Raw genomic sequence first — 11,897 nt, forward strand, 5'->3', positions numbered from 1 at the left:
AGTCCGTCAGCTTGGCGGTGAGCTCAGAGCGACGGGTACCCGTCGCTCTGAGCTCACCGCCAAGCTGACGAACTGAGTGTTTGTACCAACAGGCGTTATGGAGACCAGGAAGAAGAAGAGGAGGTAACCCAGGCTCAGCAGCTTCTATGGACCATGATGGCAGAGGAGAAGAGAGTGAAGAGGACGCTGACGGAGGAAGCTAAGAAGAGAAAACATCGTGGGATTACACTCTGACACAACACAACAAAACACTGATTTTTAACGATAATTCAAAACTTATTTTCGACGCGAGGAAAGAAAAGTCTTTACAACAAATGTTTGTAGACACGAATGCTTTTCTCATTTAGGTCTGAAGAAGTCAGAGACACAGCTGAGCTGAAGGCCCGGTTCTTATCGATGTGAAGAAGAGCAGCTGTCTGATCACTGACAATGAACCGCGGACAGAACCAGCTGCTCAGAGCAAAACTGTCCCAACGTCTCCTTCATCTGAGTTTGACATGTGGACGCATGCATGGACTGGACTTCATCTTGCAGAGAGACCTGAGTGTTCCTGAGCCCGTCAGTAAGGTGGCCTTCAGTGCAGTGCCCCTGATGGGTCGGGAGGTCACGGATCTTCAGACGACAGACAGGACGTACAGCAGGACATTAACGAGTCGAAGACACAATGTCCTTTCATTGGACATTTCCAGAGGCTTGCGTTCCATTGTTCACTTCAACTGGACGACAACACTAATCAAGTCAGTCGTTAAGAAGAAGTTAATCAGGTTATGATGTCTGAGAGGAGAGTGTGGGAACCACACGCAGACTGTCTAAAACCTGGACGTAGTCTCCGTGACGAGCTAACAGCAGCTACAGCTGTCAGCAGGTTACTTCACTGTCCATCATAAACTCTGTAAATCACAGAGAGTTGAGGCGGAGCAGCCGGAGGACATCAGAGGGAAAACCAGAAAACATTTCCTACATAAAATGTTTCCGTCAGCGTCCTCTTCACTCTCTTCTCCTCTGCCATCATGTCCGTAGAAGCTGCTGAGCCTGGTTACCTCCTGTGGTACAAACACTAACAGTTCCCCACTTACCGTTGCACATGCTGAGATGATTTATAATGCTGACGCATGGAAACATCACGAATCATTAATCAATTACATAAAACAAACTTTATTAGGACATGAACATGTGTTTCCATCACATAGTGGTTTGGTAAAGTGTCTTCAGTCACTGGAGCGCTCCGTGTTTGTATTCAGTCAGTCACGCATCATAAGAAACATCACGTGTGTTTATCGGATCTGATTCAAACGTCTGGGATTCAAAAAACAGAAAGAAACTCCGATCACATGCTGTAAATATTTAAGCTCCGTGTCCTGTTCATCCATACAAGAAGGTTATAGTACGACGATAATCACAGTAACTATTAAAGAATAATACCACAACAACATGGAGACCAGCTCCAGATAAATCAAACATTTGGTTTGAATCTCCGCCTGCAGAACAGTTTCAGGTGAAAGGCACAAAGTCAGTCTTTGGTAACTTCTCGTCAAACATGTCCCACGTTCAGCGCTGTACTGACCGTAGCGTTCACACTGTCCGACCGTCAGCCGTGCTGACAGATCCACCTCTTTGGTCCACACTGAAATATCTCAACAACTATTAGAACCAGTTGAATGCTGGTGTCCTTCATGATCCTCTGACCTTCACATTGTGTACGTCCAATTCAAGATCACCTGAAGATCACTGCTCTCAGTTTTCTATAAATGCATCCTCATCAGGGTCCTGTGGAGGTTCAGTCATCCAGGTCGTCTTTCTTGGGTGAAGACATTTCACTTCTCATCCAAGACGGTTCAATGAGAGGTGAAATGTCTTCACAGATCTACAACTGCAAGTCCAGTTTCCCCAGATACACCCAGCTGACACTGGGTTCAGTACAGTTCATAACGCCATGACAAAGACCGCCCTCTGTTGGCTGGCTTCCTCCGGATATCCGAGCTCCTCACCCTGTCTTACAGCTGAGCCCGGACACCCCACAGAGGAAGCTCACTTCAGCCTCATGTATTCACCATCTCATTATTTCGGTCACTACCTGAAGCTCGTGGCCGTAGGTTGGAACGTAGATCAAGTCTTCCGGCTCAGCTCCCTCTGAGCCACAAAGAGTTAGTTAGTTGTGGAGATATTTCAGTCTGGACCAACAGACCGACCGTCATGGCATGCATGAGTTTTACTTTCTCATAGAAATCACGACAGTATCAGTGAGGGGCCTGCAGGTTCGTGTTCCTGGACATTTTTAGTCCACAGCTGGTGGAAAAACAAAAGATTAGACAGGCAGTGTGAATTCAGCCGGGTATAAGAGCACGTACAACTCAAAGCGTGGGATGACGAGGTCCGCCACTCACACAGCAGAACCAGTGTGGACCAGGGAATCATGGGACACCGCTGTGCCGCCTCTCTTTGAGTCTGACTGAGGACTCTGGAAGGGTGGACAGGGGGAGGAAGCACCAGTTAAGGGAATCTGGTCCTTGTCTGGTGTCTCTGAGTCCTTTTCTCTCTCTCCGTCTTCCTCTCCATCAGCTTCTCTCCTCAGTCCCTCCTCCTCCTCTTCCTCCTGCCCTCCTCCCTCCTCCTCCTGCTGCAGGGCGTTGAAGCGCTCCACCACGCAGTGAGCCGTCAGCCTGGCCTCGGGGTCGTGATCCCAGCACTCAGTGATGGTGGAGCAGAAGACACTCATTCCCTGGTTAGACAGACACACCAGGAGCAGTGAGGACCAGGATATCAAAGACATGTTGACATGTGGTCCTGGTTGGACTGTATCTGACCTGGTGCTGCGTCCACACTGAGGGGATGTCCGGCCGTCCTCGGTCCCTCAGCACCAGGTCTCTCATGCTGTCCACACAGGGCTGCTCACAAACCTTGGAGCCGAACGCTGGCTCGTAGCTCTTCACCTCTGCACCAACACACAGACAGACACACAGCGTTAATCTGATGCTATTTCATGCAGAGTGTGAACGGGTGTATGGTGGTCCCTTTAGAAGTTATGTAGAAACATGAAGAAGCTCTCACCTCCGATGGCGTGGCAGCGGGAGGCCATCTCCCAGAGTACCAGCGACATGGAGTAAACATCCATCTGTTTGAAAGCTTCAAGGTCCTCCAGGTTCACCCTGGACTCAAGTACCTCTGGAGCCATGTAGCGAGCTGTCCCCACCTGGACGGGACGATACAATGAAATGAATTTGTGATTAATTTAACTCCTTCTCCTGTCAGTGCCACGGCCTTTCCACATGAAGAATGTATGAGGAGTAGCTCCTCAACCACAGGGCCTATATGCATGTTTTTGGATTTGAATCCACTGTAAATGAAGCTATTACTGTTACTATTACAAATAACATGAATATATCAAAAACATCTTAATAAAAACAATGACTATTGATCAGTATTCTGACTAAGAAGCTCTATGTTTATACAGGCTAATAAATATAGAAAGAAAGTGACTAAAACAACGTGTGTCATCTGATCTTGACTAATCCAGCTGTGTTTGGTTTGCTCGTGTCAGTACTCGAGTCCGGCCACCAGATGGTGCTGAGAACACAGCAACACATTCAGTGTGTCTGGATTAAAATGGCTGCTGAAATCCTGCTGTGACTCTTTGCTGGTCTGAACTTACGGACAGAAACAATAGTAACTAATATTTGAGCGAGGATAACATTGGTGGTTGAAAACGACCCGTTTATGATCGAGACGCATTGGGTGCAGTTGTAAAACTCTATTGTTATTTACATACAACTGGTTTATGGATTATGGAAGACCTCATGTTTTCAAAACAGTATAACATTCTTCTTCATTCTTCATTCTTCTTTTCCCAAATGTGCCACCACATCTTGACCTGGTACTGAGTCCGTAAAGCTTAAAAGGTTGTCAACTCAGTCTGTACAGTTTACCTGTCCACTGTTGGCAAAGTCGTCGACAGTAAGGGAGAGGTCCAGTCTTAGCGCCAGACCAAAATCACACAGAGCGCACTCCCTCCTGCTCTTTACCACAATGTTACTGCTCTTTAGGTCCCGATGGGCAACTGGCACCTAAAGAAACACCAGCAACAAGCAGCGTCAGAGGCAGAACATAAAACTCAGAAAGCATTCATCATAAAATGATCAGAAATACAGACAGCGGATAAAGAAGCAGTTCATGGACAGATCTCACACGATGTTCACATTGAGTTACTTGGGTGACACGACATGAAATTCATTGTGTTAGGGCCTGATAGTGAATCAAATTGATCCCAATTGCTTAACAATCAGGGGAACAGTCAAAGACTTTTATCGATTTCGACACGTCAACAAACTTCTAGACGCAAATTGTCGTGAAGACGTGGGGATGAATTTTGCTGTGTCACTTTCGCTGGTTCTTTATGTTTAATGAATTAGCGTTAGTTCCCTGAGCACGCAGGGACCAATGTGTTAATCAAATAGCAGGTCACAGTCAACAAGTGTCTGGTCAAGGTAATATAAAACTCTATCTAAAAAATTCATTCATCCTTCCATTCGTCCATCTATGTCCTTCGCTTATCCAGGGCGGGTCGTGGTGGCAGCAGGCCCTTCTTTACAGCAACACATTTCAGCTCCTCCTGGGGGATCCCCAGGCTAGATGGGTTATCTAATCTCTCCAGCGAGTTCTGGGTCTTACCCAGGATGTCCTACCAGTTTGACATGCCCAGAACACCTCCAAAGGAAGGGGCCCAGGAGGATGCTGATCAGATGCCACTTGATGTAAAGGAGCAGCAATTCTACTCTGATCTCCGTTTGGATGTCTGAGCTCCTCACCCTATCTCTAAGGCTGAGCCTGGCCACCCTGTATCTGCTATCTCCTTCTTTTGGTTAGTTGCTTTTAGTTAGCATAAACTAAGCACATTGAAGGTGACGTGCTGTAAACTAGAGATAACAGACTGAGCTTACCTTTGGTACCCCACTGAGCGTTGTGTCACTATGGAGGTGGGCTAACCCCCGAGCAATGCTGCCTGCCATGGCAACAAGTTCCTCCCAGCTTAGTATGTTTGCTGTGAGGAAGTCCTGCATGTTTCCAAGGCTGTGATAGGCCAGAACCAGCCAGTACTTCCTGAGGCCAGGCGGACCTCTCTCCTCAGCTGCAAGGAACTGAACCACGTTGTCATGCTCCATCTTGGGGTCAGAGAAGATGGAGCACTCATTTCTCCAAGAGGCATACTCCACGGCTGGGAACACCTTCACTGCTACAGTGTCATAACTGTTAACTCCACCCTTCTCTCCCTGCAGCAGGCACGCCCTCCACACTTCTGCGAAGCGTCCCTTCCCCACCAGGACCTCCAGCTTGATGGGCAGCAGTTCAGTCAGTTGGCCCTGCCAATCGGTCAAGTTACTCATGATTTCATTGTTGGGATGCTTGGCATTGGACTCCTCCCTTTCCGCCCCAGGTCCCAGCACACCTCCTCCACCCTCTCCCCGAGTCCCCAGGCCCCCACATGGCAGGTCAAAAGCCTGGTAGAGCTCTTGGGTGCGTTTGGTGGGCCAGTCAGGGCGTGCAGGAGGGCCCGGTTTGTCAGGACGCCGTGTGCGGTAGAAGTAGAAGGCGGCAGTGGCAACTATGGCCACCAGGACAGGAGGCACCAAACTGACCACCACCACCGGGATGACATCTTTACTCTGCAACTTGGAGAATCCTGCAGGGACAGAGACAATACTGAAATCTATTCATCCACCTGTCCATCTGTCCATCTGTTCATCCACTCACCATTGGCTCCCTTGTCGAAGATGAGTTTGTCGTTGCATTCGTGTTCGTTCTGGCAGCCACAGACCATCATGGCGCCGTCCTCCGCGGGCTGTGGCACCATGTGACACTCCCTAGAGGTGAAGTTCAGCAGGAGGTCGGGGTCGACGCCCTCTAGAGTCAGAGTGGGGTTATGACACATGGTGTGCACCGTCATTGTGTCGTTGGTTTTCCTCCTGGAAGAGCAGAAGAAGAACAAGGAAGTGTGGTTGAGTCAGCACATCAGGTCTTAAAATCTTAATATTCTTCTATATAAATATTTTAGAGGTGCTCGATTTTGAACCAGCACTGTAAAAGTTTTCCAAATGAAGGGACATGTTTTACTTTCTGCTTCTTTAGCTCGTGACGGATGAAGGCTGAAGGTTTGTCAGTGTTTCATTTCATATTGTGAGTGTGATTAACCTACTAACACTGCTACATTAGCCTAACAGCCCAAAGCACAGTGCTTAACAAGAAGACATGAAGAGCTCAGCACTGTTATGTTGTCAAAGTCTTCCTAATGTCCAAAGACGCTCAGACCCAAAACCTTCGTTTGATACTTAAGTAACTTTATGCAGAACACGGTATTTTCCTGTGACTTGTTGTCTCCAGTGTCAGAGTGTAATCCCACTGTGGTAACTATGTCCAGCTGTACTCGAGTATTTACTCTGATTACATTACTCATGATCTAACAGCCAATCATCATCCAGGTCCCCAGCAGCAGCTGATATCACTGCCTAGTCCAGCAGCAGTCAGCCCAGCTCGGCGTCTGTCTTTCAGCCTTTTATTTCACCAAGCTCTCACCAACCACTAAAAGTCAGTCCCACATTTACTCTTGTCCGGCGGCTTCTTGCTCGCTCACTCTCTCCTTTTCTCTTCTTAGCTTCCTCCGTCAGCGTCCTCTTCACTCTCTTCTCCTCTGCCATCATGTCCATAGAGGCTGCTGAGCCTGGAGACCTCCTTTTCCCGGTGGTCCAAAACAAGCTCACAGTCTGGGTAGTCCGGCTAAGACAGAGCTGAGACTGACATGCCATCATGTTAATGTAAAGAGGTCCATACATGAAACAGACTCAAGAGGTTTTGTGAATGCAGCCTGGTGAATAACTCTGGATTCAAAGACTTGGCTTCTTGTTTAGGCGACTACTACTCGTGGAGAGCAGCTCATGTAGTGTGTCTACAGACTGAGCAGCTTCAAGATGATCCCTGTCAACTTTGGCCTGAATAAAGCAGCTTTTTCCTCTCCTCTCTTTGCTTCTCTGTCTGTTCCCTCTTATCACTGGTTTCCTGCAGCTATCTGGGAGGGTCGGGGAAGGCCGACGTGAACAGGAAATGAGAGGGGAGCGGCGAGGGGATCCCAGCGTAGCACTGTTATCCAAACAAAACCACGAATCAGCAGAAACTTTCCAGTCGTGAAGGAAGTGGTGCCAGTGGGGTTTGTGAACGCTCTGAAAGATCTGACGCTCATGAAAGACGACGTGTGAAGCTCTGACATCAAATGTGAAAGAGACTAAATTGCAGTCACATGTTTTCTTTTTCCTGCAACAGTAGCAAGTTGAGAGAAATCACTTCAGGATGTTTCATAATGCTGATCAACAACATGCTGAAGTAGCTGAACTGCACTGTGCTGGACTCTGCTGGCTGCTGGGATTGTGCTGAAGGAAAACAAAGAGTGAGTGAGTGCACGTTGATATTTCAGCATTTTTATGGGACCCAACGCTTCAGGACAAACTGTTTTTATTTCTTCTCCTTTATCTAACAGCACTTCACATGAAGGCACTGAACCAGCATGACATCTCTGAGACGTCCCCGCAGACTGTCTAAAACCTGGACGTAGTCTCTGAGACGTCCCCGCAGACTGTCTAAAACCTGGACGTAGTCTCTGAGACGTCCCCGCAGACTGTCTAAAACCTGGACGTAGTCTCTGTGACGTCCCCGCAGACATTAAATTAGCTATAGAGACCATAACACTTATCACTTATTGACTTCACAGACACAGAGGTTCTGGCTTGGTTCCATCACTGAAATCGTGTCACATTGAAACGAACAAATGAACCGCTCCATAATTTTGTGAGCAGACTGAGACACTAAAAGCAGAACTATAGCAGCTCTCTATGTTGTTTTTTTCAGTCCACATGATGATCTGCCGACAGGGAAAACCTGCAATCCTGCATTCACAAGTATTACCATCGAAAACTACTTAAAGTACCAACAGTAAGGTCCACTCTGAATCCATCAATCTGATATGAAGAAGAGAACCTCACCATATGGCGATGCAGATCTCCTCGATGGTGTCGCAGAAGGAGTTCAGGGTGCAGTTACTGATGCAGACACTGTCTCGACACACGGGACTGGACACCTCACACCACTTACACAGGTTGGAGTTCAGGTGGCTGAAGGACTGGACGACTGGAAGGCCTGCAGGGTCAAACAGAGATAATATATTAGTACTACTAGTATTAGCACACGTTTCAACTTCACGGTACGAGTACTCTGTCACTTCCAGTTATCACCCTGCTCTCTGCTCTGCTCAACAAAACAGATTTTCGTATATTTTTACATCATCTACTTATCTCTACAGGCAGACACGGTCAAACCTTTAAGAGTAGACTGAAGACTTTCCTCTTTGATAGAGCTTATAGTTAGTGCTGGCTCAGGTCATCCCTTAGTGATGCTGCCATAGGATTAGACCCCCCCCTCTCTCTTTCAGGGTTATTCCTAGTCAGGCACGGTATTGGTTGAGGATGGAGTCACATCTCCGTTACTGAAAACTCTCTGTGACTCATTGTCATTTTATAAGTCATTGTATCAGGGGAAGTCTTTCTGAGGTATATTCTGTACTTTTCTTTAAATGAAGGATGGTTGCCCACAGATCCTCATGAGTCCTGTAAAGCGTTTGCTTCATGTTGTCTCAGGGTTTGTTCTGCCACGTTCAGCCTCGCAGTAAGTGACTGTGACTGTGGAGCAGTGCATTATGGGTGTGTCTCTACTGACGCTTGTTAGCCCAAAAACATGTTAGCATGTGAACGCTCAGCACGAGTGAAGAGGAAGAGCAACACAAAGACACAAATACTGTGTGTGTGTGTGTGTGTGTGTGTGTGTGTGTGTGTGTGTGATGCCACATCATAACAACAGCAGTGATCAGACCCAGATGACACAGAAATGACAGACAACCAAAACAACACACACACAAACTCAACCACACTGTTTTATAATTATATGTATTTTATACACACACAAGGGATTGTACACATAAACACACAACACTTCATTAAGTGTGTCACACACACACACACACACACACACACAGCAGAAGTTATTCCAGATGTTTCTTCCAAACAGAGTTGAAGACAAAGGAAAGAGAAAAGTAAAAAGAGCCGGAGAAGCAGAAAGCTCATTTTAATTAGAATCAGCACAGCCTGTGTGTGTGTGTGTGTGTGTGTGTGTGTGTGTGTGTGTGTGTGTGTGTGTGTGTGTGTGTGTGTGTGTGTGCGCCTCCAGGAATAAATTGAAGCCAGAAGCGAGCTGCGTTTGGAGCCAAGTTAGCATCCAACGCTCCACCCTCAAAGGCTCATGGGAAATCCTCGCGCTCCACGCTGCTCAGTAGAGGCCCTCGCTATCAGGACACACACACACACACACAACACACACACACACACACACACACACAGACACACACACACACACACACACAGATCTTCATGTGTACACACATTTAAAGGAATAGTTTGACTTCCTGATGATTAAGACAGAGTGACGCCTCCTGTTTGTATGCTGCTTAGCTTAGCTTAGCTTAGCTTAGCTTAGCATAAAGACTGAAACAATGGGAAACAGCTCGTCTGTCCAAGAGCAACAGAATCCACCTCTCCCTGCTTCAAAGCTCATAAATGAACATTATGAAACAGAAAAACAACCTGAGACCAGCTGCTGTTCAGAGGCCGGGTCCACATACAGTAAAGAGACCAGTTCAGCTTCTGTTCGATCCATATTATGACGAGAACCACCCGAGAGAGACTCAGCAGTCCATCATTACTTTAAGACATCCAGAACATTGCATAGGAGGTCACTGTGAATCACACCAATCGTCTGGATGAGGAACACCACAAACACATGAATGGACATGACCAGAGGAAATTGGACTTTGTGTGATGAGTCCAAATCTGAGAGTTCTGGTTCAGACCGCCGTGTCTTGTGAGGCACGGAGAAGGTGAAGGACGGTATCTACATGTGTTGGTTCCCACCCAGAAGCACAGAGGAGGTGTGCTTTGCTGATGACACTGTGGCAAGACATGTCACATGACCTGACCTCCACAGTCACCTGACCGAAACCCAGCTCAGAGGGTTTGGGATGAAGTGCTCAGCACCTCTGGGAACCCTTCAAGACTGTTGGAAACCACTCAACCAGAATGAAGAGTGCGCAAATCTTCATCAAAGAAAATAATCTGAAATATAAAACAGATTTTATTTGTTCATGAGGAGAAGGTGTGTCCAGATGTTTCACTGGTACTGTATATTTCTTAAAAACACTATTTGATGAGCAGGAACTCATAAATGTAGCAGTTTCCTCCAAAAAGTATTTTTTGGAACTATGACCATGATAAGAGTTACTAGGAGTGTATGATTCAACCTTTCTCATAGTCTGGTGTAATAAAACAAACAAAGTAAGACATCATAATACTGAAAGCAGTACTTGTAGAAAAAGGATGCTAATACATAACAAATTGGCAACCGAAGTATCATGTCGAATCGAAACAGGCAGCCCAGCGTGTGGAGTCCATGCAGAGTTTTTATGTCCTTTAGCTGACTGACCGGTTTCATCCAGCTTCATCGATAATATAGTTGTGTATCATCTGCAAATCAAAGTCGAGAGCAAAGGAAGCATATAGAAGGTGGATAGGAGTGGTCCGAGCCACAGAACCTGTGGAACTCCATGACGAACTTTGGGGTATTTAATCCATCATTTTTTATGTATAGTATAAAACTAAGACTGAATGATGTTTTAGGAAATATGACTCATGATATAGAGTCACTAGAAGTGACAATTACAACTTTTCTCACGTCTAGTGTTAAAAAAATAACAAAATAAAATAAAAATAACGTAAATAACCGCAATATTAAATTACAATCGCGCTCAAGAGTATCATGATCATATCAATCAAAATATCTCCAGCCCTAACAGAAACATGAAGGTTCAGCTCCATGGAAGGAGGACCTGTGGGAGTATCCACGTCGTGTTCTGGATCGTGTGAAAGGCTGGGAGGCCGTGAGATGACCACAGCCTGTAGCACGCTGGGGAACATTCAGGTAAGGCCTGAGAAGGTCAGCTGGTCATCGATCATGACTCTAAGTTTCTTGGCGTGAGTAAACTCTGAGGAGCAGTGGAGTAGAATAAAATGGAAAACTCAAGTAAAGAATCAGTCATCAAATGTACATATTGCCTTAGTTACAGGAACAGATACACACATTTAATAACTCCACACTCAACATCAGATGTTACTTCATGTGTGAGAAGAGACATTGCACAGATAAACACTTTCTTTCAGTGCCAGTCTCTGTTTTCTCAATGTCTTAAGACAACGACAAGAAGCCACTGTGTGTGTGTGTGTGTGTGTGTGTGTGTGTGTGTGTGTGTGTGCAGACACACTGCGCTCTTTGTTAAATATGAGAATATAGGTTTCTTTTTAGATCACCGACAACGCTGAGTTCCTCTCTGTTAATTCATAATCGCTTCAAACCTTATTTACATAGCACCGAATCATAACAGAAGTTATGCTAATGACACTTGCCAGGTAAGCAGTATACTACACTGTACAAAATACACTACAATACTACTACAACTGTACAAATACACTACAATACTACTACTGCTGTACTAATACACTACAATACTACTGACACTGTACATACATACAATACACTACTGGGTACTAAAATACACTACTAATACTACTACACTGTACAATACACTACAATACTACTACGCTGTACTAATACACTACAATACTACTACACGGTACAACTACACTACAATACTACTACATACTACGTACGCTGTACAATACACTACAATACACTACTATAGCTGTTCTAATACACTACAATACTACTACTACACTGTACAAATAATACACTACAATACT

General features: G+C 45.9%; 1 protein-coding gene across 1 annotated transcript in view; it reads right to left on the minus strand.

Moving 5' to 3' along the window:
• Positions 1-1,166: 1,166 nt before the first annotated feature.
• Positions 1,167-11,897, minus strand: part of tgfbr2l (transforming growth factor beta receptor-like) — a 14,942-nt gene continuing 4,211 nt past the window's right edge. The window contains exons 2-8 of the mRNA XM_027290729.1: positions 8,022-8,175; positions 5,746-5,957; positions 4,935-5,674; positions 3,924-4,061; positions 3,049-3,190; positions 2,805-2,932; positions 1,167-2,719 (exon numbers count right to left, since the gene is read on the minus strand). Of these exons, the coding sequence (XP_027146530.1) occupies positions 2,381-2,719; positions 2,805-2,932; positions 3,049-3,190; positions 3,924-4,061; positions 4,935-5,674; positions 5,746-5,957; positions 8,022-8,175 (1,853 nt within the window). The 3' untranslated portion in view covers positions 1,167-2,380. The remainder of the gene's footprint in view (positions 2,720-2,804; positions 2,933-3,048; positions 3,191-3,923; positions 4,062-4,934; positions 5,675-5,745; positions 5,958-8,021; positions 8,176-11,897) is intronic.

This window comes from Larimichthys crocea, chromosome XVIII, assembly GCF_000972845.2.
Source record: "Larimichthys crocea isolate SSNF chromosome XVIII, L_crocea_2.0, whole genome shotgun sequence".
In the NCBI taxonomy this organism is placed as follows: domain Eukaryota; kingdom Metazoa; phylum Chordata; class Actinopteri; family Sciaenidae; genus Larimichthys; species Larimichthys crocea.